This window comes from Nelusetta ayraudi, unplaced genomic scaffold (genome assembly GCF_046127955.1).
Source record: "Nelusetta ayraudi isolate G7.1 ecotype Tasmania unplaced genomic scaffold, CSIRO-AGI_Nayr_v1 ptg000135l, whole genome shotgun sequence".
Taxonomy (NCBI): domain Eukaryota; kingdom Metazoa; phylum Chordata; class Actinopteri; order Tetraodontiformes; family Monacanthidae; genus Nelusetta; species Nelusetta ayraudi.
The window spans coordinates 9,625,666-9,652,593 of NW_027466185.1; the positions used below are offsets into that span (position 1 = coordinate 9,625,666).

The following is a 26,928-nucleotide window of genomic DNA, read 5'->3' on the forward strand; positions in this document are numbered from 1 at the left end:
GAGAACATGCAAACTCCACACAGAAAGGTCCCAGGCCCGGAATCGAACCCACAACCTTCTTGCTGTCAGGCGGCAGCGCTAACCACTGCACCACCGTGTCGCCCGCCATCCGACATGACATCCACAATATTTTGCCATCAGGGACAGTATCGGGGCCCTGTTACACCTTGAGCAAAGTCATCTTCTGAGCGCATTACGCGACAAAGCGCCCGTGCACGCGAAAGCACACACGCGAAAGTGCGCACGCACGCACGCCCACCACGGCGTGTTGTGTCTGACTGTCGGAAGCCCACGCGCGGGCACGTCGAGGGACGACGGGGCAGAGGTCTATTAAGGGGGCTTTCCACCTGGCTGGTCTCAGCGTCTGCTCAATGAGGAAACCTCTGCTTCCAATTATCCCACCGCTACCCACGGGAGCGGCGGAGGCAGACAGAAGGAGAGGGGAGAGGAGAGAGGAAGCATTGTAATGAGGAGATGGCGGCGACGGAGGTCTGGGGGAAGCAAGAATACGCAATTCGTGGAGCTGTGGTGAAAAAAAAAACATGCTAAAAAAAGGAGGGGAGGTGAGGAGGAGGAGGAGGAGTAGGGGGCGCCATCAGCATTTTGGGACGTGCGAAAAAAAAAAAAAAAAACACGACCCGAGCGAGGATGAGTCATGCTCATTAGGCTGACAGGGATTCACTGTCGGGAACGCACGCAAACACGGATGCGCTCTCGTGCACTCGAACGTCTCGCAGTGTTGCCGCCTCCTGAACGTGCGCATGTTTACAGCCAGAAACAGACGGAGACCAAATCAGGTCATCCTTCCCTTAATCCTATTCGCTCACTCAGTGTTTTTTGTTTTTTTTATGTGCTTTATGTGTGCTCGTCCGGGCGCACGCATGTTTGCGTGTGCGTGTGTGTGTGTTGTGAGGAAGGTGAGCGCACTGCTGATGCAGCTGATTTTCCCCGGAAGCAGGAGAGAGGGAGGGGGGAGTGAAGGTAAAAAAAATAAAATAAAACAGACAGAGCAGCAGGATTTTGATGGCTGGAGAGGGGAGACATTAACCAGTAAATGATGGGCGAGGAGAGAAAGAGATGAAGTGAAGAGCGGAGGAGTGTGTGTGTGTGTGTGTGTATTTTTGGGGGAGGTGCACTTCTCTACGAGGCCCCGGCGAAGCTATAACTTGTCGGTAGCCAAGGCCGGGGCGGATGCTTCCGCTGGGCTCCGCAGCTCTATATCTTCTCTACCTGCCACACCAGCAGGCAGAGATAGATACACGCGCACACACACACACACGCGCGCGCTCGCACACTTATACGCACAAGCGCACACATACGCGCAGGCTCCGTGGTTTTCGCTTTTCAGCAGAAAAGTAATTTTTGTTGCAGTTCGAAGTGAAATTCCATTGTTTGCGTCATTCTGTTGGTGTGTGTGTGTGCGTGCGTGTGTGTGTGAGAGAATCTCGTAAATACAGCATGTGAGGGCCCCAGTACAATTTCATCCAACAGAATGGCGACATTCCTTCCAAGTTGGGATGTTTTACTTACTTCTAATTTCATCCCCCCAACTTTGTCCTTGAGTTTAAAGGTGAAGTCTTGAGTTCAGGGCCGAGAATTGCTGTTGGGTTCAGCAGGCTGCCATTAAGCTTAACATGAGGATGTACAGAGGGATGGAAAATGAATAGACGTCAATAGAAGCCCCCCTAAAGATCAATCACCCTCAGTGTGCGAGCACTGTGAGGACTGTGATACACTTGAAACCAAAAAATTGGGGATTTTTCTTGGAAGCGAGGACATTATTTGAGCAAAAGTTCTCACTTTTCTTTTTCCACAATCCTCATTCAACTCTGTGACAAAGGCACTGGGCCTGGGGGCAAGGCGAGGCTCGGCTAGGGTTCGGCCTTTTTTGCAGCTGGAAAGAGAGACGGAAAAAGAACAGAGGGCCTCAGAAAGATTGAATGTTGTGTGTCTGTGTGTGTCTGTGTGTTTGCCTGTGAGCATATGTGCGTGACTCATCGCCGGTCCTATTCGGCGAGAGACACAAAGTGTGCTGAGCCCCATTCTTGGTTGAGATGTCGCTGTGTTCCCACACGACGACTCGATTCCGCCCATAATGGGGAGACTTTCACAGGCAATTACACTGTATTTCCAGAAGCATCCCTCGTCCCCCCCCCTTCCACCAGGCTGCTCCCTCTCGCCTCACCCCCCCGCCCCCATCTTCGCATCCCACCACCCCCCTCCTCCTTCACTCTACCCCCATCCCCCAGGGCACGATCTGGTCTTGATAGAATTTTATGCTTGGCCCTCAGTGGGCTCAATTTCAATTAAGAATTAAACCTTTTAATCAGAAAGATTTCCACTGGTGCGGCCGCATCCTGGATTTAGCGTGTGCGTCCCTCTGGTTTCTGGCTCGAGGCGACAGCAATTTGTTCATCTCAGACCCCACAGCCCCGCAGTATTTCACGAAACGTGAGCTCCGGCGTTACAAGCGAAGTGTGCTCACTAATATCAGTCCTTTGGGACATCACAAGGTTGTAGGAGATGAGCAAGCAGTTTTGTTTTTTTTCATTTTCTTTTTTCTGGGTGGGGACGCATCGGGCGGCTGTGTGAATGCTGATGGTGAGGTTTAAACCCGACCCGACCGCAGTCGCTGACAGCCGAGGTACAAAAACCGCAGTAAAGTCATTAAACAAACCAGGGTGCTGGGTGGGAGGAGGGAGGATCCCTGAGACAAGAGGGAGAACGTGAGTGAGAGGGAATTGGAAGAATGCAAAAGACAGAGGCAGGAGAGGAAGTGGGACCTTGGGAGACTTTAGACTTTGAAAAGTTTGGATCGATCAGCACGGCGTCAAAAATTAGGACATTTAGATAAATGTCACAAGCAACATTTTTTTCCAGGAACCCTTGTGATGCCAGTTTTTCCAATTTTCAATTTCATTTTCAATGTATTTACGTTCAAGTGTACAGTGTACAGCACCCAATTTTGCAGGAATGTGATTGTACCTAATTTCAGCCAGAGGCTGGTTTACATTGGGAGTCGCTCTGCCAGTTGCTATGGGCCCAGTACCTTTAAAAGGAGGTCAACAACAGCCATAAAGAGCAACAACACCAGTAAACAGCTGGTCATACTACAATACAGCTGCCCTGCACAATTAATGGGATCCACTGGGGAAAAAAAAACAAAAAAACAAAACGCGCCTTCCATGTTTAGCCCTCTGTTCACAGTCTTCTGCAAAGTTTTAGCAGTTTTAGCTCCACCTTCTGCTTCCAAAGGGGCAAAATACACAGCGGAGTCTCAGAGAATTCTAATTCTATGAGAATGAGAGATGAATTTTTCGACTTCCAGAAAGGCTCGCTTGAGTACAAACACAATCACTATTTAGCAAGGATTTCCGAGCAGGCAAGAAAAATGAGATTTATTGTATTGCTGGGCTAACACAAAACAGCCTCAGTCGCTGCTAGAGCTGGAACCCTCTCTGGTACTTGTGGGGATTTTTCTGTGTTGTTCGGGGTGTTTTGGGAGGCAGCAGTTCTGCTGTGCAAATGAGTCTGCCAGCTGAATGAAATCAAGTGTTAGTAGATGAGGGAGCGCTGGAGTGGCTTTTTTTCCCGGAGATAAATGCTGCGACATCTCCGTAATATCACTTTCTTGAATCTAATTAACACTTTGGAGCTGGAGATGGTACTTGAAGGCGCAGGGGCAGAATGCTAAAGTGTTCCTGTCTCCTCCCCACCTCCCCACCCCTTCACCAGCGCTCTTCGTTATCATATTCAGCGGCGCTGAGAAAGAGAAGACGCGTCCTGGTGATGTTTCATTTTGGGTTTTAAGCATTTGCTACTTGCCTGCCTTATTGCATGTGTCTCAACAACGCAGCTCCAGCAGATGCAAGACGTGAAGCAAACATCTGAGACGAGGGACCAGCAAGACGAGCGGCTTTATGAAACACAAAAACCGGTGCGCTGACAAACTTGTCGGAAGTTACGGATGCAACATCTGTCACAGAATTCCTTAATGAGCAACGCGACGGCTGAGGAGACAGCGGAGGAGGGGGCAGGGCAGGGCACGGAATTAGGAAGGGAATAAATAAATAAATACATAAACAAATAAATAAATAAATAAATAAATAAGTAACAGAGTAACTCGGGTTCTTTGTTCATTTGTTCTCGTCTCCGCGGAGACAAAAGTCAATTACACTTACAGCAAACAAATCAAGGCCGACAAATGGAACAAGGTGACGGCGAGACGTCGGCGGCGGTTCTCCACCGTCCCCGGTTCTGCGCAAATCGCTCGGCAATAATCCCCGGGCGGAAAAACAATTAGGGAATAGAATAAAACTAATTCAACGGCGCGCCGCTCTCGCCGCTGGGAAAGTGACAGAGCGAAGTGGTGGCCGTGAGAAATGGTGTTTACTGGCCGTTCGCTGCGCAGGTCGACCAGTGTGTGTGTGTGTGTGTACACAAAGCAATTATGAGGAACACGGGCGGAGCAAATTATCAAAGGCAAGGAAAGGAAAGGACACTACAGCAGACGAGCACCGACAAAAAATCCTGCAGAGTCGCGGCGAAAAACATGCGATGGACCCACAGACAAACAGCCTTTTTTATAAGAAATATTTATTATGCTCCGAACGTCCCAGATGACGCAACTCTCTTTTTTGGCTGAGTAGTACGTTGCCTGATCTTGCGTTTCCGCCTGCAGCCAGTCGGGGGAGCTTTGCAAGGTTATGTAAAAAAAAGAAAAAACAACGGTCTGTGTCTCACTACCGACCTCTACCGCTTCTCATTAAATGTCTGTTCTTGAAATGTGTCATGAAGGGCTATCACACATCTTCCACACCAATATCAACTCACGGCCGCCTTGTTTTGTCCCTTTTCAGACCATGTAGAGCAGGTATGGGCAAACTACGGCCCGGGGGCCAAATGCAACCCGTTAAGTTTTTTAATCCAGCCCTCCGAACTGGAAGAAATGGTATTGATAGTAAGTAAGTCATAAAATAGCTGTATTTCATCCTTTTATCAGTGTGTTAAGAGTCATTTCAATAAAGAGCTAAGTACCGCGGGGCTTCAAATACGATATTTTGTATTAACTTTGCTTTTGTTCATTATTAATTGACATTAAAGCTACATGATGTTTTCCACATATCCCTCATACATATTTAGATGTCAAATTTTAGAACCCAGTGTGGCCCACCAGTCAAAAACCTTGCCCACCCCTGATGAAGGCTGTAAACAGAGGGCTAAATATGTAAAACATAGCATTAAAAACACAGAACATTCAGGAGTGTGCAAGACTGCCGATGGCTGAGAACATTTTCCGTCGCAGGAGTGGCGCCAGACAGACGACACAGCAACATACTTCAAATACAAACAGCAGTCGGGCGCTGAGACAAACACAAACACAGTGACCGTCAGCTGATGAATCAACACCGACCTCGATGTCGACCAGCTGCGACCGCCGCCTGCACCGCCGGCGAGAACGGAGAGGCGCGACTGAGGGGTTCGAGGCGGAACTAACACAACCCCACCCCCCAACGTACGTGCACGCGCACGTGTGCAGTTTCTCTGCTCTGCATTCAAACACTTCCATCAACATCCTCTCCCCCAATCCCACTTCCTGTACGGCTGCGTCCAGCCATGAGTTCCGTTGGCCGCAGCTCTTGGCTCTGCCTGTCGTAGCTGGAGGCTTGGCAGCAGATGGTTGGGCGTCTGCAACAGGGGGTGCGGGGGGGCGGCCGTGGTGCTTTTAACATTCTAAATTGCGGGTGGAAAAGGTCGGAAAGGTGACGATTCCCGGAGGAGATGGGATCGAGAGCCGCCCACACCTCCCTGCCTCTGGTCAAAGAGGAGGAGACGCCACCTCCAGATTCCTGCAATGCCGCTCAGAGACACTGGGATTGTTCCTCCTCAGCTGCGGAGGAGTCGTCATCGACCGCAGGAACATCAGGGGGGGTTTTCTTCAACGGGCACTTCAGGCTCGGCAGTCTAATAACCACAAGAGGTTGATTCAAATGCAAACAAACAAATGTTCATCGATGTACCAATGTGCAAGTAACTTTCATTCCCTCTACCTTTACTTTGCCATATTTTTCTCTGATACAAACTAATGTGATGATGTCATGTAAAAAAAAAAAAAGATTTAATTTCCTGAACGTAACAGATGTGGACCATGCTTGGTCTCTGCCCACCAGCGGGGATATGAGTATAATATCCTGCTGCCCACATGCTTTCGGTCACTGGGCAAATATTTGACTCAACAGATAAGTTTGCATGGGCAGCGAGCGCTGGGCGGTCGCCCCTTCCAGCCCTGCGGCGGCTCTCTCAAGGACTCCCCAGACAGCTCCAAGTCTTTGCAATTTATCGTCTTTTGGGCCACAGGCTTTCTCACAGTTTCTTTTTATCCTTCCTCATCATCATCTTTACCTCGCTGTGATTTTCAACTCAGCCCTCTCGCTGCAATAGAACTTCCGGTTGGATAGAGGATCAGATTAGCTTAGCTAAGGCTAACAGGGACACGATGACCAATGGACATTCAACCTTCCAGATGTTTCTTCAAACTGGAGCTGTCGAGCACCAGACTTCTCTGCTCTTTTTTGTCTTCATTTGGTCGCTGTAGCTGCTGTAATTTTCCTGGTCTGTCACTTTTCTATTGATACAATAGCTTTGATTTCACAGTTTGGGCAGTTTGACATTTTGGGCAGTACACTTAAAAAGGCTTTCAATCTCAAATACATTTCTTTTGGGGGGAGGGTTTTTTTCTTTAACTTGTTTAAATAAAGACATGGATTGGTAGATAGAATGATTCCATAAATTGCTGGATTTATTCCACAATTTCATTTGGATAAGAGATGATTAATAAAAACGCTTTAACTGGAGTTTAAATAAACCTTGCAGAGGATCAGATGAACTCTCAGTCTTTGGCATTTGCAAGAGGTTTTATTGATAATTTCCTTTTTTCTTTCCATTTGTACTCTCGTCCTCTCTTTACCAGACTATGTGAAAAGGCTGATTGGGAGCCCGGCAGTGTGTTTTCAGCAGGCTACGCAGCGTTAACCCTCCACACCGATGGCTAAATAAGCACGAGAGCAACTGGTCACAAGCAACAAGTGTCTCATTACATGCTAGGAAAATCCTTTTGACACGGGGTGCCTTTGTTTTGTGAAAGTGTGTGTGTGTGTGTGTGTGTGTGTGTGTGTGTGTGTAAGTCTCTCTCTGTGTGTGTTTGTGAGTTTTATCCATTATCATGTTTCACAAGGTGTTTGGATAACTAATTAGGCTGCTATGCTCAGTGTCTCCCAGGGACGAAGGAAAGAAAACAAAGGGAAAGGGTGAAATCAAGAAAGAAAAACGCAAGTGCGGAATTATCCAGGGGGAGAAAACAAAAGCGCAGAATCAACTCAGAATGCAAAAATATGCTGGGGATTAAATTAAGCCACAGATCAAATAGTGCATCAGCAGCACTCCAACAGAGCTCCAGTGTCCTATAGACAATGTAGGACTTTACCTGGATGGATGGCGACTAAAAAAAAAAAAAAGTTTGTTTTTGGTAGTTGATAAAAGTATTAAAAGTTTGGTTGTTGTTGTTGACTAAAAAGAATGCATTGCATTTTGCTTCCAAATGCCTTTTTTGTTGAATTTTTGTGTGCTTTCTGCCATCTGCTCGAAAAAATTTGAAGGACACAATTTGAAAGAAACGCAGCAATGTTCAGACATTTAAAAGGGAAGAATAAGGGAACAAATGCATAAAAGCAGCATTGTGGCACGTTTTCAAAACAGTGATTTTCCCTTATAGAACAATGTATAATATGCTCATTTAGACCGTGAGAGACCGTTAGCAATGTAGAAAATGTAGGAATGCTGTGACATGCACATGACTGAAAAAGTTTCCACAAGATCAGACTGCGCGTCATTGCAATTTTTATTCAACCTGCATTTTTCCTCACTGGTGCGAACAAACAAATCACTCAGCGGCTCACTGGCAGCCGCTGCCGCAGCTCAATGCTAAAGTGAACGACTCACCCATTCCTCTGTCGTTGAAGTTTGGATTTCACGCTCGGGGTGACCGTCTCAGTGACTGAGACGACCTGATTCCCTTTGGTGAGCGACTCCTCAAAAAAGTCGAGTCAGTCAAGACGATTGAGCCGCCGAGCAATGGCAGCTTGTTTTGGTGCGCGTGTGGTACAAAATTACAACGTCCGGTGCTCAAATATATAAAATGAAAAGAGCCAGTAAAATTACAGCATCTCTGTGTTTTATAGGAGGTGCATATCATGTATTTTTCATCTGATTTGAAACAGGGGGTGGGCCGCGGGCTCTCCAGCCGTCCCCCCTCAAAGTCAAAGTGAAATTGCACAGCGGGTGGACGCGCCATCATCGTCTACCGGCGTGTCGCCCGCTCAGCTTGAAAATGTGTTTACGTCCGCAGGCAAAACATGTTGAATATGGATGTTTAGTTTTTTGTTTGTTTTTTTCCCCCTCACCGCTGCGGCAGTACACGAGAAGCCATGCGAAGCGGTGAAAAGGTTGTTATTGTTTCCATTACCGACAAACGGCGGAGCATTTCACGGCAATCAGGGAGCCGTAACGCAGAAAGCGGGGCGGAAAGTGCGGGCTAAAGGGTCCTCGCCGATCACCTCACAAGTTTCTTTGTTTGGTTTTTTTTTGCTGCCAGCTGCGGGAGAGCTCTGTGATTTCTCTGATTTCAGGCGGGAACAGCAACGGCGTTCGGCCGTGCATGTTTACCGCGGCGGGATGGATAAACAGCACCGGCATGTCAGGTGCTGCGCAGCAAACAAACCCCCAAGGTGACCTGATGATAGTGGTTACACATGGAAATGGGTCAAAACAAGAAAAGCAAGAGAAAACGCTGGAGACGCGGCAGAGGACAGCTGAAGACGCAACTGTGTTTATTTCAAATTAGAGTTATTTTTGCTAGCAGATCTTCTTCACTCTGCTTCTTTCTTTTGCTTTTCACACCAAATCCTACAATGTTTAATGCCGGATTCAGGAGACTTTGCAAAGAAACGAGGCCGCTGCTATTAATCATTTAGTCTTTTACTTCTTCAAAAACTCAGGCGGCAGTGAGATTTAATAAAAGGGGGAAAATTTAAAACTAAAGGAAAACAACGTCAGGCGTGTCCGTTTAATTCTAGTTTAATTTTCTTCTTAGATTCACAAGCTTCTCATCCCTGCAACTTCCTTTTCTATTATCATGCCAGATTTCTCTCTTCCACCAAATCCTGCACTGTCAAATCAAGTTTTCATTAAGTGGGATATTGCCGCTCTTTAATAATCCAGCACTCCCCAAAAACAACCAACTAAAAAGAAAAAGAAAATCAAAAATAAAGACAAACCTACGTTCCAGTCTGCTAACCGCAATGTCGAGGCGAGACGAGTTGCACATCCCAAAAACGGCTGCTCATGAGTAACTCACTGCCCGTAGGTGCTAAGATTTGTGAGGGGAAAAAAAGAAAATATGTTGACTGATGTGATTTGCATAACTTCTCATGCAAATGAACAGAAAACCAATTCAGCACGGCTGAGAAAAAGCAGAACATCTGCCTCACAACAGTCGTTGGACGAGCCGCCACAAGTCTGTCAGCCGCGTCGTTCTCCAAAAAAATGCCACACGGTTCGCAGCGCGCCAAACAAAAAGGCACATTGTCCGCTAATGCTATTAAGTCGCGTCAGGCGCTAATTGCCTCGCGCGTTAAATCTCACAGAGCTGTAGAGATGAAATACGGCGAACGCCTGAATTCCCATAATGCAAATCTGCTGTATGTGTCTGTATAACAAACAAGTAATGATGATGATGATGGTGAGAGATGATGAAGCACCAATCACTTTCTCAAGGCCTCTAACTTCCTTCACATCAGGGACTCTGGGTTCAGTAAAAAGACAGTAAAACTGGTTGATTATGTGTATATACGTATCACGTGTTCACAGACTGGCGTTCTTAAAAGGACCCCTGTGTCAGATTTGGTGCCCTCTTATGGTAAGAAAGCAAATTGCAAACACTGTTCATGTTTGTCTTGGATGATTTTAATCCTGCAACCCCAGACCCAGGAAGAGAAACTGGATACATTCCTGAAATAAATGATCTGTCTGGCTCCGCCTCTTTAGCCTCGGAGAAGGCTCATTGGCCCGGTTGTCCTGTGACAATCTGAGTAGCTGGAAAATGCATCAGAGCGACAGGGATTTTGAAGATGGAGTCTTGTTCAGATTCCAAGAAGTCCACATCGTTGTGTGCTTTAAAAAATGAAAAAATAAAATAAAGAGCTGTCGACCCAGCGAAGGGAGATTGTCGATAACGACAAACACACAAACACACACCACGGCGGGCGGGCGGTTGCACAGCATGCAGGACATAAATCCACGGCTATCTAGTTGATTATTCCTCTAATCTGAGGTTACAGCGCCTAATAATTCTGCCTCATAGGTGAGCTGCTGTCATAAATCTTGACACGCTTTCACTTTTTTTTTTTTACCACCCCTCCACCGCTCCTCACTACCCCCACCACCACCAGCAGCACCAACGGCAGCAGCAGCAGCAACAGCAGCAGGAGATGATGAAAAACAAACTATCACTCTTCCTCCTGTTTTTAGCAGACTGTCGTTAAAGTTGGCGTTGATAAGTGGCGGTCTCTCCATTAACAGCCCAGACTCAGCGGGTCCATAAATCCTACAATCTGTTTGTGTGTGAGTGCGTGTGTGTGTGTGCATGCGCGTGCGTGTTTGTGTGTGTGTAGGGACGTTCGTACTTGCAGATATTAGGGGGTGTGTATTTAAGAAAAAAAGAGGAATCAATCTGCATAGATGTCGCTCAACAAGACGCTCCATCACGGCCGGCGCAGCCAAATAAAAACCAGGCAGCCTTGAAGTGGGACCTCTCTCTCCCCCTCACTCTCCAACCATGGACGCTCTCAGGCTTTATCCAACAGTTTTCTGGAGGAGTCCGATGGCGCGACGGTATGCGAAGCGACGGAGACGAACGCGCTCATTGAACATGTGCTCACCACATTTTCTACCACCGGACTCATTTCCCGGACTGTGTCTGCTGAAGGATTGATGGGCGAGGCCTTCGCCGGTGGGGGAAGTGCCGGATTCATCGGGCGGATGAGGAAAAAAAAACAAAAACTGGACTCACGAAGTGCCAGACGAACGGAGGCAAGAGGCCGAGCTGTCGGAGCTCCGCACGGTGCTTGTCACGCACGATAAGAGTTGAAAATGCCAGCAGCGGCAACAGTGTCAGAAAATAGAGTAGACGCAAGACTTTAAAACAGAACATAGAACGTGAAATGAAAGGACTTCCTTAAATATCAAATGCTAAATGTACGTTTATTTCCAACCCGGAGCCACAGTTGGCTACAAAGGAGGATCGCGGAAGGACCAGAAATCGTGAGAATACGAAAAAACCCTATCTTTGATGTTGAGAAACAATGACTAATTACTAACTTACAAAAAAAAAGGAGTGCAGGTTTTTTGCCCTGACTCGAAAAAGCTTCCAAACCACTGCATTCAACCATGTTATCCTTAATGCATTCACTACAATGAGAGCATTGCTTCAAACATTTTTTTTTACATTTCTGTTGACAACGCTGATAACTGATGAGCTCTGACATCAAATAAATCTTTCACAAGAAATAATGAGTGCATTTTTTTTGTGTGCTTTATTGCTCTGTTTTGATAACCAAGATTGAAACTTGAACCTTCCAGCGGTTTAGCTTTGCATTTATCGTACTAGCGCTTGCCAGCAAGTAGAGTCATCTGTGCCTCTGCGGGAAAAAAAAAAAAAATGTATATATATATATATATATATATATATATATATATATACATATTACCAAGCAAATAGTTTTCTAGCCTGCTGCCATCTACTCTCTGCTTAAAAGTGTGTGTGCGAGTGTGAGTGTGTGTATTTGCAAATGCACTGTTCATTTCATCTGCAGTCCAATAAACCTTGATTTTGTTGACACTGACTCAGCCTGCTGAGACGCCGAAAATTTTCTCTGTAAGCACACACACGCTTGCGCACAGGGCTAATGCCACTCCCAGCTCCATGCACTAGTACTTCTTATTTAGGTCTGTATGAGCCCAAAGGCTGAAAATCTGTCCCTTCCACGCCCTCCTCCTCCTCCGTCTCTCCTTCGTCTTCCTCCTTCTCCCCCTCCCCCTCCCTCCCTCCTTCCACCCAAACCTAAAGTGCAAGTCCTCTAACTCCGTCCTATCCATCATCACATCGCTTGAGAGCAGGGGTGCGTGTGAAGCGATGCACCGACTCTGCACTCGGCAGCAGCTTTTCTGCAGAGACGCGGCTCGTGTCCCCAGATCGGCGAGGTGAGAAGGTGTCCTTCCGCAAAAAAGAGACGTGAGATCGCCCTGCTGCCGTGCGATTTTGACGGCGAGCGGGCCGCCTCAGGTTCAGAGTGAGTTCATGCCGGGTGACGGACTCACAGAGGAGAAGAAAGAGAAGCCAGACTGGACGTCCTCTGCAGTTTGGGAATTTTGTACATGAGCTAGAAGTGGTTCCCTGACAATCTGCGCGATTGTCAGGGAACAGGATGTTTTATCCGAATCCGACCACAAAAATATACCTTTAGGACAAGTACACAGTGTGATAACTGTTGCAATAATAAGGCAATAAAAGGCAAACCAGGATTTGGAAATGGTGCTGACAACTTTGGTGACTTTGGTTGTAATCTGTAGGGATTTCGGTTCCTGCTGCCTTTCTGGATGTCTGCACCTTAAAATTGCAGCTCAAATCCACCTGGCAAAAAAAAGTCACATAACCTAAAGCCCCTCTCCCACTGAAATTAGGGAGTTGACACTGTGTTTTCTGAACGCGGGTTGACTCTCAATCAATCTGCATTTGGCCCTTTCCCACCGACTGACTGTAGAATCATGCCAGACTTGTGGACGGCCTTATTATGACTTAGCGCTCAACGTCATCCCGTGCGGCAGGTAAAGGATGTGATGTCTTTGCGGGTCTCCCTTTTCCACTGCAAGCCAATCAGAGCCAAGCTGATAGGAGCTGATTTCAACCCGGGTCCATTGCCCGGTTGTTTGACGCATTTCCACACAGCTCGCTTCTCCAAATGCTGATTCATAGCGGGACTACATTATGGTTTTTTGGCCAGTTGGAAAGGTGCTGAACCAACCACTTCACTTCTTCTGACCTCTACAAGGCCTCCTACCCTCACTGACTCACAAAGTCTCACCAACAGTCAGTCGACGGCCCTCGAACGTCGACAAAAAGCTGTGAAATGCAAATGTTTGGAGCTGACATGTTTTTTTTCCCTCTTTTTCTTTTCCTTTCTCGTCCTAAAAAGTTGAAACAGATCAGCAGTTTAGGATGAGTCCGGCGGCAACAGGCTGACTCATATATGAACTTCCCAAGTGGTGACTGTGAGTCATAAAGCAACTGCTGCAGCAAAGTCACACACACACACACACACACACACACACACAGGGAAGCGGCTAAAGACACGGCTCATCTGACGTAAGCCGACGTTCTCGAAATAAGAAGCGCTATCACCGCGACAGCGACACATAAATTAGCAGCTTCGCAAGTAAAAGCGGAGGAAAGAGCGTATGCAGCGTCACCCGAGCAGGAGGGGAGTCGTCCGAGTGTGTGTTTTTCATGATTTCTAGATTTTAGCGGACTCTCAGAACCAGCCTGATCCAATTTGGGTGGGTGAGGGATGGTGGGTGTGGGCGGGTCAGGAAGGCACTAGATGGCTGGGAAATAAATATTGAAAAAGGAAGAGAAAACACAGAGAGCGAGAGGAAATAAGAGCTTAACAAACAGGTAGGGCTGAAATGAGGAGAGGAGGAGAAGGTGAGAAGATTATATATATACATATATATATATATATATATATATATATATATATATATATATTTTTTTTTTAGGAAGACCGGGGAAGAGAGATGGGAAGTAAATTACATTTGATGGCAGTGTGAGATGGGAGGCGGCAGACTATCAGCCATGCATCTTTGCAGTCTGGGAAATGTGCAGAAATGGGGGGGTTGGTGGTGGAGGGGGGAAGGGTGTTCAGGGTTGGGAGAGTCTCGAATATGCACGCTCTTTTTTTTTTTTTCCACCAAGATGACATGTGAAAAGCGGAGTTAAAGGAGGACAAGCGTGATTTACAGGGCACCCGAGTTTCCTCAAACGCTCCCAACCGCGTTCCCGTGTCTCCATTAGGGCAGGTGGGCAAGGTGGGGGAACCAGTCATGGAGGCCCTCACGGAGGACAGAGTTACACAAGGGTGCTTTATAGGATACGTATAAGAGGGTCCAAACCGATTTTTAGTCATATTGCCCAAAATGTCTCACAGCGCCTCTGTGTCTCTTTTCGCCCTCCGTGTCTGTTTCTGTGTGTGTGTGTGTGTGTGTGTGTGTGTGTGCGTGCGCGTGTGCGTTTGTGAGAGATTTGCCCGCTCCCTCTCGTCTCCCTCTCCGCCCTTCCCTCATTTTCAAAGCGCTCAGACTTGAACAGAGACAACCCTTTAACCCAACACCTCCCCTCCCCCCACCGCCTCGACGCCGGAGCGTCAATATTACACCGGAGCCCAGAGGTCCAAACAGGCGAAGAACAGCGCAGCATACCGATCCATAATGGATTTTTTTTTTTTTTTTCAGAAGAGAAGGGAGCTGCCGCCGCCACCACTGCTGCGGCCGGCACAGAAACGAGGCGAGGAAGAGCAGCAAGAGGAAGAAGAGGAGCAGGGAGGAGGAGGAGATGAAGGAGAGTTTCTGACGTGGACAAAACACACAGGTGGTGGTGGCGAAGCAGAGATGACCATGATTATCTTCCACACGTCACAGTTCGGATCGTACAACACAGAAGCTTTTATTTACCAGTATTTGGAAGGCCACAAATTCACAGGTGGACATTAGGAAGATATCAGGTTTTAACTGCCTGCAAATCCATGATTCCACAACAGCAGATTTTAGCTTTAAACAGTTGCCTTCGATGATCGACTTTGTCACCGTGTGGTCTGACCTTGGTCCCTGTGTCTTGGACACTCGGGTGAAGAGAGGGGCTGAGCTGTCAACTGATCACTACCTGGTGGTGAGCCTTGATTCCCGGCGGGGGAGGAGACCGGAAAGACCCGGCAGGCCCAAACGTATTGTGAGGGTCTGTTGGGAACGTCTGGTTGAGCCCTCTGTCAGTGCGGTCTTCAACCCCCAGATCCCGGGGGAGCTTGGAGAGTCCGAATGGACCATGTTCTCCGCCTCTATTGTTAACGCAGCTGCTTTCAGTTGTGGTCGTAAGGTCTCTGGTGCCTGTCGTGGCGGTAACCCCCGGACCGGGTGGTGGTCACCGGAAGTAAGGGATGCTGTCAAGCTGAAGAAGGAGTCCTATCGAGCCATGTTGGCTCGAGGGACCCCACAAGCAGCTGACGGGTACCGGCAGGCCAAGCGTGCTGCAGCTCGGGCGGTCACGGAGGCAAAAACTCAGGCTTGGGAGGAGTTCGGGGAGGCCATGGAGGAGGACTTTCGGTCGGCCTCGAAGAAGTTCTGGCAAACCGTGGGGAGCTGTTGACTTCGACTGGGGATGTTGTCCGGCAGTGGAAGGAATACTTTGAGGATCTCCTCAATCCTGCCGTCACGTCTTCCGCTGAGGAAGCAGAGGCGGGGGACACGGGGGAGGACTTGTCCATTACCCGAGCCGAAGTCACCGAGGCAGTCAGGAAACTCCTTTGTGGGGGGTGCTCCAGGAGTATGGGGTCCGGGGCCCTCTGTTAAGGGTCGTGCGGTCCCTGTATGATCGGAGCAGGAGTCTGGTTCGCATTGCCGGCAGTAAGTCAGACTTGTTCCCAGTGCGTGTTGGACTACGGCAAGGCTGCCCTTTGTCACCGGTTCTGTTCATTATTTTCATGGACAGAATTTCTAGGCACAGCCAGGGGCTGGAGGGAGTCTGGTTCGGGAACCACATGATTGTGTCTCTGCTTTTTGCGGATGATGTGGTCATGTTGGCTTCATCGAGCCAGGACCTCCAATGTGCACTCGGGCGGTTTGCAGCCGAGTGTGAAGTGGCTGGGAGGAGGATCAGCGCCTCCAAGTCTGCGGCCATGGTTCTCGACCGGAAAAAGGTGGTTTGTCCACTCCGGGTCGGTGGGGAGATCCTGCCTCAGGTGGAGGAGTTCAAGTATCTCGAGGTCTTGTTCACGAGTGAGGGGAGGATGGAGCGTGAGATCGACAGGCGGATCGGTGCAGCGTCTGCAGTGATGCAGTCGCTGTACCAGTCCGTCGTGGTGAAGAAGGAGCTAAGCCGAAAGGCGAGGCTCTCGATTTACCGGTCGATCTACGTTCTCACCCCTCACCTATAGTCACAAGCTTTGGGTAGTGACTTAAAGGGTAAGATCGCGAATACAAGCGGACGAAATGAGTTTCCTACGCAGGGTGGCTGGGCGTACCCTGAGGGATAGGGTGAGAAGCTCGGCCACCCGGGAGCAGCTTGGAATAGAGCCGCTGCTCCTCCGCATTGAGAGGGGCCAGCTGAGGTGGCTCGGGCATCTGTTCCAGATGCCTCCTGGACGCCTCCCTGGGCAGGTGTTCCGGGCATGTCCCACCGGGAGGAGGCCTCGGGGAAGACCCAGGACACGCTGGAGGGACTATGTCTCCCGGCTGGCCTGGGAACGCCTTGGGGTCCCACCGGATGAGCTGGAGGAGGTGACTGGGGCCAGAGAGGTCTGGGCATCTCTGCTGAGGCTGCTGCCCCCGCGACCCGACCCCGGATAAGCGGCAGAAGAAGAAGACATTTGCCTTACAAGTCCCAACGTGGGGAGGAAACAGAGACGTCACCACGACTAGTAAACAAGAGCTCCAGGACACAAGGTTGTCTGAGGTCAAAGGTTATCGCTGTGAGGTCATCTGAACACGGGCAAGACATGTGGAGCTTCACACCGGCCATTAATTAGAGTCGGATCCCCGTCATTGATTGAGTCTGGGCTGCGCTCACACACAAGTCTTTCAGCCGCAGGATTTGAAACACACACACACGCACATACACACACACACACTACACAAGCAGCAGAAGTTTGTCCATCCATCTACCATACCCGCTTATTCCTGAGCTCAGGGTCATGGGGATCTACTGGAGCCTCTCCCAGCTGTCATAGGGCGAAGGCAGGGCGGCAGCGCTAACCACTGCGCCACCGTGTCGCCCAGAAGTTTGTTGTTATGCAAAAGTTCTATTTCTGATGTTTATTTTTCATTCCAGCCTCCACCAAACTCTAACCCGTGAGTTCCCCTTTGTGACATCACAAAGGGTTTCCTGAGCTTGAAACATTTGATAACTGACTGGTTTTGTTTGCCTTTTTTAAACTGCACAACAGAACTTTGTCTCTGTGATTGAGTTGAACAATATGGAAAAAAAAAATCTCAATGGTTTTCAATAAGGTGAACTTGAACAATGTTCTTCTTTCTTGAGGAAAAAATCCTCTGAGGCCAAAGCGTTGCGGCCAATTTTATACCAGTGAGTGGATATTTTTCTTCACATTCAAATTAAAGAACCCAAGGTGAGACCATCCTTACCGCGTCCGCAGGTTTCCAGGACTCGCCGGCCCGTCGTAGACGGACAAGATATCAAAGTCCTCCTCCAGCGCGAAGCCTTGAAACACCAGCTGTATCCGGTTGTGCTCCGCTGCCACAATCACCCACGTGCAGTTGGCATAGTTAGGATAGCCGTACGGGTAGCCGGGGCTCTCTATCGTCCCGTTGGGACTGTGTAGTGTGTAACTGCAGTTCTGAGCTGTAAAGAGAAAAAAGGGGGGAAAAAGAAAGACACATTAGAGAGCTAAGTGGCGTTTTAGAGCAGCTCGAAAACATTTGAAAAAAAAGGGCCAAAAGATTAAAGGATTGCTAAAAAAAACAAAAAAAACAAACAAAAAAGAAACAGGCAAGTAGGAAACACACAGAACGGAAATGTAAAAAAGATCCAGATGCAGAGCTGCAGCCAGAGAGTTTGCACCAAGTGCACCAGCTCGCAGCAAAAGCCATTAATAAGGCAATAGTAAATGGCTCAAGCCCCAGCCCCTTCCTGCTGCTGCAAGCACCTCCACCAGTGCACACACACACACACAAACACACACACTTGTTCGCTCACTGGGCCTTCCACCACATTAGTAAAAAGACTCAGATGGTCACATATCACATGGCTGAGAGGGAGACGGGGAAATGATTAGCACCACATTAGTCAATCTCACAAACATGCAGCGAGAGCGCAAAAATGAAAATTTTGGCTGCCAGTTGGTAGCAGAGGGCTAAATTAGTGCTTTCTTGGACATCTGTTGAGTTCAGTTTTTTTTCATGATTAAAGCTGCTCAATCCAAACACAGATGTGAAGACTTTGCCGTGTGCTTTGAGACATTCTCACTTCCTGCACGCCGTCCCCAACAAGCTTGTTGTGGTTGAGTCGAGTGTGAGCTCATTCGTGTGTGTGTGCGCACGTGTGTGTGTGTGCGTGTGCGCATGTGTGAGTGTGTGTGCGTGTGCGCATGTGTGTGTGTGTGTGTGTGTGTGTGTGTGTGTGTGTGTGTGTGTGTGTGTGTGTGTGTGTGTGTGTGTGTGCGTGCGTGTGCGTGCGTGCGTGTGCAAGCGTTTGAATCCTGACTTATCTCTGGCCGACCTGAGCTCAGCCCAGTCTTTAATCAATCTTGGGGATTTAGCCCTAATTAATTGCTAATGCGGGGCATTTATTGTGTAGTTTCATGTGTTGGGCTGTTAATTCCAACTGACCGTGTGTGTCCATGAGTTCTCCACCAGGGCAGCATCACATTGATAGGAACCAAGACTCTAATGTGCGTAAAAATAAAAGTGGGGGGACTAAATCAGTGACTGCTCTGCACACCGTACGTCGTTTTCATTCACTGCACAAAACTTAGTGCAAATAATGTTGTGGCTGGCTTAAAAAAGCATATGCATTCAAAAATGTCTCCCTTTGTGGGACAAAATTAGAATGCCAAGCAGGAATACATGCTATTTATACAGACAATCAGCAGCCTCCCTTTGTTTGCTTGAGCCACAAACCTGAATCATAATGTGGCCTGATTAGAATGTAATGGGAAAATTATAATTGTAGGGCATCTGTTATCAGTGACTGCAACACTGTTCAGCAGCAGGAGACTGTGCGACACTTTGCGACGCAAAGGAGTTTTTTTTGTTTTTTCTTTTCTTTGTGGAGTTACAACATACTGTATATTTGCATTCATTCACAGAGCTAATTGCAGTGTAAACACACTGGCCGCTATATTATGTCCATGCTGCAAACAGCGGGTATCTAATGAAGTGGCTGGTGAATGTATTTTTTTAATGTATATTCACGCTGAAGTCACTTAAATCCCCTTTTCTTCCCCATTCTGATGCTCGCTTCAGACTCTCGCAAGTCGTCTCTGCCATGCCTACATGCTTGGAGGCGTGTATGGTGCTGCCATGTGACTGGCTGATCAGCTAGTTGTGTATATAAGCAATTAAACATTGCGCCTGAAGACAAAATCCACCAAAAAATGAGCTGTAGCTGCAGCTGGAACGTGTAAGTCTGAAGGACGACTTGGTTGATTCCTCGTGGGGAGATGAGATAAGATCTTATTTATTGAAAAGGTTAAAACAAAGCAAAAAAATAAAAGATAAAAAAAAACCTGCAGGATAGACGGGGGGAAAAAACAGCAGGGATTTGTGAGGGTTTCTTTTAAAAAAAGACGCAAAGCAGAAGGGACCTGAAAGTGAAATGAGATGATTCTTATTCCTCTCAGACTTAGTCGGCTGAGATTGTAAACTAAACATCAACAAAGATTTTGCATTTTGTTTTTTTCATCCCCATGAAAAAACAGAGAAGAAAAAGGAAGAGAGGGGACCAAAAAAAGAGAGCAGGCACTGACACGAATAATCCGTAGTTAGCCTGACGAGTGAACCCTGCGTTTGTTTTTCAAGGCAGGCGACGGGCTTAAACCTTTTAAAACCTTTGAAAAACCATGGTGGGTGGGTGGCTCGCAGTATCATGGTGTTCAAGAATTCTGAGAAAAGAAAAAGTAAAAAGGAAGCCCAGTGTTGGCTTCCTGCTCCAGAGCGACGCAGCAGTAACGCTCCTTCATATGGGACGAGGAGGGAAGGGAGACATGAGATCCAGACTGTCTGACCGCCAGCAGCAGCAGCAGCAGCAGCAGCAGTATCAGTGGGAGTGTGACAGTGTCTCCAGTCACAGTATATCCATCACTACCCTCTTGATTCCCCCCTGGGGATCTGTCTCACCTAAATAAAAAAGAAAAAAACAACAACAACGACAGAGCAGGGCTTCTCTCAGCCATCACTCCTCAATCCTTAGCTTGCACCTGAACTCTTAGGAAAAACGCTAATGTGCCCACCGTGTCAATCTCTTTTGGAGTGCCATTTCTTGGCAAAAGCTGGAAAAGTGTGCATTGAGGTAAGTGGCAACCATTAAATGGACAGTTCAGCCAAAGCTGAAATGGTGGCTTGAATGAAAAACAGAAGGGGACAGCTGTCGCATCGCCCTCGCCAGGTACCGCGGTTCAAAGGGGACTGCGGAATCACTGCAACCCACTGGGTTAGAGGGATCGTTCACCCAAGATTGTAATTTCAGTCATTCAGTGCTGGATTGGGTGGAGGCTCTGGTGATATTATTCTAATGCACAAAGCCATTATGGAGATTCACAGGGATGGATGGATGGATGGATAGGTAGGTAGGTAGTTAGACAGATAGATAGATAGATAGATGGATAGATAGATAGATAGATAGATAGATAGATAGATAGATAGATTTACCAAATGCCAACTTAATAAAGGTGTCCATGGCCAAATACTCCACTATTTGGAATATTAACCAATTAACCAAACAAGTTAGACTCGGTGCTTCGAGAGAGAAAAAATGGTCAATGGGGCACCAGGCCAAAAACAAACCAAACAAACACAGCGTTAGCGTTGCCATTGTCTCTTCTGGTGAGCAGCACGGAGACGAGTTGTTGTTGTTGCCGGCTGACTTTGTCCAGGCAACGGCTGGAATTCCTCGGCACTGTGAAACTCCGGCGAGATTCCATTTAGGAGTAAATGTCACCGCAGCCTCCCATCGACACCGGGGGTGACATTTCAATTCTTGGGGTGAACCGTCCTTTTAAAGTGTGTCGTTGCTCAAACGCGGTGGGGAGCAGCTTTTTCACCTTTGAGGAGCGACAACAGCAGAGGGAGCAGAGCCGAAGCTATCACCCACTGGTTTTTCATTAAAGCCTCTTAAAAGGGCGAGCAAAGTGAGCATCCACCTGACCAATTACCATCAGGTCAATACTAATCTCCAGGACAAAAAAGGAAGAAAAAAAGAAACCCAAACCTTTAAGTCCACCTCCTCCACCTGATTTTCATAAACACAGCCCGGTCAATAAACTCCTCATCATCTCCTTTATTGCGAGGCCTCGGTCGGACAAATGCCAATCAATGGCTGGCGCGGCGGCCTGATGGCGGAGCTTGATAGAGGTCAGAGTGGACGAGACAGTGGGGCGGCGGCAGTGGAGGGTTGGATCACAGCTAACGGGGGAGGATGTGACGATAGAGATGCTATTAATGAGCCCTGAGGTCCGTTAGGTAAATATTGGAGTATCGGACAAAAATTAAAATGATCACACATGGGGAAGAAAAATTTGCATAAGCATGCTCCCGGTTTGCATTCTTACGTGTTTCAGAAGCATCTGCAGCGCTAACACATGATCACAGGCTGCGCGTGTTGGAGCCGGTGACGCAGGTTTAATTTTGAAAAATATAAAGGGAACATTGGAAAAACATTGGTTGTTATTCACGTCTCGCTTCACCACCATGTATGTCGATTGGCTGGGAAAAAAGGCACGAGAGACGTCCCAAAAAAAAAACAAGAAAAAAACAACCTGGCGTTTGCGCGGAAGCCACGTGATTACCGTTCACGTCGGACTTTCTCGGAAACATTGATTTTTACATTGTGCAGAAGGTACAATTACAGAACAAATCTGATGATTATCATGCGCCTGGCAACACTGACAAGGTATTCGGGGGATAGTTAGGAACACAAAAAAGGGAAACGGTGGCAAAGGGACCTCTGGAGTGAATTTCAACGGCCAACCGGAAGCCTGAAGGAGAGTAGAAATTGGAAAAGCGACAACAACAAAGATGGAAATTGCTCGTATTGGCAACGAAAATTGAGTGACTATGAGATATTAGACTGGGATATACAGTCAATAAAACCAACTTGAAGGAACAGCAGTGGGATGAGTTGATGTACAATTGTCCACATACAAAGAGTAAAAGGACAAAGCTTTTCGTCAGACGTGTTCCAGGGAGTGAAATCGTTTATCGGCTTCTAAGCTGTTGATGGAGGAGGCCAGAGGTGCAGGTTTTTTCCACCTTCATAAAAAAGTGTTTCATATCTACTAAGTGCTGGCGCCGCACAAGCACCGAGTGTGCTTTTTTTTGGTAATGATGATGAACGGTGGGGGATAAACCTGGCAGGTGTCTCGTGTTTCACTGGGCGCAATTAAACAATCCCTCCCCCGCCGCCACCGCCGAATAGGGAGCGAGAATAAGTCTAGCGAGTCTGCCAGAGCTCAGCGGAGCGCTAAACACCTGTGCCAAGTGACCGACTCTTAAATCGATAATGGCGCGTACAGTCCAGGATGAAAAGGCGGCGCGGTGGGAGCGGCTCTGCAGAGAGGGTTTGTTTTCAGTCACAGCCAGAGACATTTCAGTGTCACCTGAATATACATGCTCGGGGATTAAATTTGGCAAATAAGAATGAGGTTCATTTTTGGGGGAGTGGGACGAGTTGACTCGAGTCGAGGTAAAGTGCAGTAGTCTATATACTGTATATATATATATATATATATATATATATATATAAACTCTTGCAAGAGTCTATATATATTTGTGTGTGTACACAAACACACACACACACACACACACATATATATACACATATACATACATATGTCTGTATATCTCTATCTATCTCTCTCTATATATATGATATATATGTATATATATATATTTATATATATATATATATATATATATATATATAAATATATATACATATATCAGAGGCAATTGCTCTAAGACTTCAAGGCAAGCTCAGCTTCCCCTAAAATGTCAGACAATAAGTGGTCAAATATGTACTGTTGTGTGCACATTTCGTCAATCAAATATGCGATAGAACGCGTTCATCTTTTGTTCAGAATCAGCGACTTATCCTCTTAGCAACTTTTTATTTGTTCAAAACGTCTAGCGACAATTCTAGCATCTATTACTGGTGTTTCTGTAGACTTTAGCTGCTTGTTTTTGGAGACTATGACTTCTGACAGAGCGGGAGCAGGCAGTCACACTTCACACGAGCCTCGCACAGTAGCTCCAGCTAGCAAGCTCGCTGCCAGCAAGTTTCACATAATGGCAGATAATATGAGTATATGAGTGTCCTAAAAAGTTATGGCTTTGATTCTGGGAGTCTGAGGTCTGAACTTCAAGCCCTACATTCAAACTTGGACTTGCAGGGCAGCAGAGGAAAGCTGTGTGATTTCTTGCCGTTTCTGGAAGACATGGAGTTGGACAGTGCAATACCTCAGCTGTACAAATTGGCAACAATTGGAGTTACATCTGAAGGTGTAGAGAGGAGCTTCTCCTGTTTAAAGCAGCTCAAGTCTTGAACCCGCATCACAATGAGCCAAGGCAGTTGAAGCAGCCTAGCTCTGCTGGTAATTGAGAGGACACTGGTCAAGTCCCTGGAAAAGACGGCTAGTTGGTACAACAGGGTCACAGGTCATTTTTTATTGCAAGGAATTGATGGTTTAATTTACGTATAAATAAACAAATGCATTTTATGATGTAGGCAGAAAATGAGCTTCCCCTCCTTGAAAGACCAGCAGCCGCCACTGATACATGTATATATATATATATATATATATATATATATATATATATATATATATATACACATATATATATATATATACATATATATACATATATATATATATATATATATATATATATATATATATATATATATATATATATACATATACATATATATGTACAGACTGCTTCTGATTAAGTTTAAGTACATCCCTTCACTTGAGGCCCAGCTGAATTATTTAAGCCTCGCCCAGGGTGCATTATGAAATTAGCTGCTGGGAGCAGTTGACCCTGTGCGAGGTCCCTCAGTGTAAATCTGCAGGGAAGAGCCCATCCTGCAGTTGACCCCCGGTTGACACACCGTAAAGACCCCATAAACACGCTGCTGGCCGAGCGAATTTTCCAGCCCCCCGCCGGACCGAAGCAGCCGAGATGGAAGGTCATAGATATATAAATATATATGTTTATTTATTTTTCCTCAAGTTGTTGCAAGTTAGACCTCTGCTTCATGAATATACATTAGCCCCCGAGTACGCTGGTTCAGCATTAAGGAGAATGGCTAACTGGTTCTCGAGGTTAGCCGCGTCCATCCCTTCTGCTACTAATGCTGGCTGCCTGATGTCTGTGGACGTCCCGCCCACTGTCAGCCCCGCTGTCCACCTCCTGTTTGGCAGGTCATCGCACGTCACCGATTAGGGGACAAGGCGGGAGGGGCGGTGGCGGCTCGACCTTGTCGGGACAGCGCTCCGCCGACCGAAGGTGTTATTGTTCGCGCCTCTGCCAGGGCAGTTGCCTCACGGCGGGCAAAGGGGTCCGCGCCGTGACACCTTGATGAATCGACGGTCGCCGCGGCGCAGGCAGGCAAGGGTAGAGCGGAGGGAAGGAGATGGGGACGGAGGAGGAGGAAGAGGAGGATGATGACGGGCAGACTGAGGGGACCGGCCGGCAGAGGCGGCAAAATGAGAAAACAGATTTGGAGGGAGGGATAATAGGAAGACAAGAGAAGGTGAGATGAGGGACGGAACTGGCGGGGGATAGAAATAGGAAAGACGGCGAGGATCCAAGGAAAAAAAAATAATGTATACAGCAGGTCAATGGAAGAGAAAAAAGCAACAGCAAGCAGGAGGAAATGAACAGGTTGGGTGTTTTTTTCTACTTATTTTCCTCACCTCATTTTGTGCTGAAGTCACAGCTGGTGTGACATTCACAGCGAGAAGGTGCTTAATCTGCACTGTTAGAGGTCTGTGCTGCTGTAAGTCTCTCCCTGTGTGTGTGTGTGTGTATGTGTGTGTGTGTGTGTGTGTGTGTGTGTATGTAGTTTGCACACATAGGTTGATATTTTTAAAAATGCTTTTTTTTTGGGCCTCCAGAAAAAAAAAATCCCATCCAAATGTACATGCACCCTGATCCCTGATCCTGATGTAAACCAACCCAAGCCACGCCAAAACCCCAGAGGTGGGGACACGTTGACCAATGGAAAGCACGAGGGGAAGCAGAAATGCCACCAATGCCAGAAATAGAAACAGTTCAGCAACGAAGACGACTATCTGTGCATCACATTCTAGAGCTGACATTGAAGCTGCCATGGAGTTCAAGGAAACATAAAGCCAATGAAACCACAGAAAGTCACCCACATGATCTCGGTGGAAAGATTTTTTTTCTTTAAATTGTATCTTTATTTGGAGCCAACAGGCAAATAGGACGGTGCAGCAATACTAAAGGAAATAAAAATGTGTTTCTATTATTTTTTTTCAGTCCTGTCAACGAGCAAAATTCGCCATCAAGTCACATGGGGAAAAGGATAATACAAAAGGTTGTTGGTTTTGTCTGCCTTCGAGCTTTGGATGACCCATTCTTAGCAACTGTGATAGGAAAACAACAAACAACCTCCTCCATAAGCGTGTACCAGTAAGACGTCTTGAATACGTAGTCACTAGCTGCTGCTGCCATGAAGACAATCATAACTCCAAGTCGGAAATTAAATCAATAAATTGCAAAAACAATAGAACCAGTGAGATCACAAAAAATCTGTTCTCATGAGGGCTAGAAATAAAATCCAGTTTTTCCAATTTTGCTGAAAAGATTAAAGCAACAGCATCCAACATCAGTCAACCCATCTTGTGTTTTTGCGCATTTACTTTGCATTTTATACTGACGGGGTGTCGAGGGGGGTCGGCGAAGTAGAGCTTCACGTCCATTACCATAATCATGCAGCCGCCTCTGGCGGTAAACAGGGAGTGGAGAGAACAACACAAGCAGGGGGCGCCGTGACGTCACTTCAGGATGTCAGGACCCCACCGGACCTCCACGCAGCCGTGCTTTTTTCTCTCCGATGTCTAATAAAGTAAATGTCGCATATCGATTCGTACCGAAAGAGGAGTGAGTCAGTCTTTTCTCCAGATCCTAATCTCTTTATCCCCTCCTCTCTCAGTCCCACTGTTCAAGATGCGAACACTTTCACGTTTTTCACATTGACTCGTGCAATTGTACCTTTAGCGTTAGACCGATGGCGGGGACGACTGAAAGGGGTATTTTCCAAATACGCCAAAGCTTTCTGTGGTGTTTCTACATCTCGAATTCAGAGATCTGAGGAACTTTGTTGTCATACCAGCTGACCTTGTACAGCTATGGCACAAAATTAGTCCGGTTTAGAAGGCATAAATGAGTATAGAAATCACAAGAAAATGGAAAATCAAGCACTTCAAAGCAAAACATAAACAACATGTTGAATACAGAAGCTGAAATTAGCTCTGCTACTTGCTAAATTCACACATAAAAAGGAGGTAGTCTGTCATATCGTACCCGCGTTAACTGAAACATTGCACCTGAAGTAGAGACACAGGTCCGGCGATTTTATTCTAACGTTGTCGTCTGCGATGTTCTACTCAAACTCAACCAGCACCCCAGAGTCGTCCCAAACCAAACAAGCTTCCCTTTGAGTTTATTAAGTAAAGACACCATTTGCTATCACATATCCCACCATCCCAAGCGGGCGCGCGGGCGTGTGTGGTGTGCGCTCACAGCACAGTAACTACCTCCCTGGTGGGGAGATAAACTCTTCCG

General features: G+C 47.1%; 1 protein-coding gene across 2 annotated transcripts in view; it reads right to left on the bottom strand.

Annotated features, from left to right (window-relative positions):
• The window catches only part of csmd2 (CUB and Sushi multiple domains 2), a 225,237-nt gene that overhangs the window by 186,651 nt on the left and 11,658 nt on the right, over nucleotides 1-26,928 (bottom strand). For both annotated transcript variants that reach the window (XM_076011540.1, XM_076011539.1), the window contains exon 2: nucleotides 17,524-17,740. In XM_076011540.1, coding sequence (XP_075867655.1) covers nucleotides 17,524-17,740 — 217 coding nt within the window. The remainder of the gene's footprint in view (nucleotides 1-17,523; nucleotides 17,741-26,928) is intronic.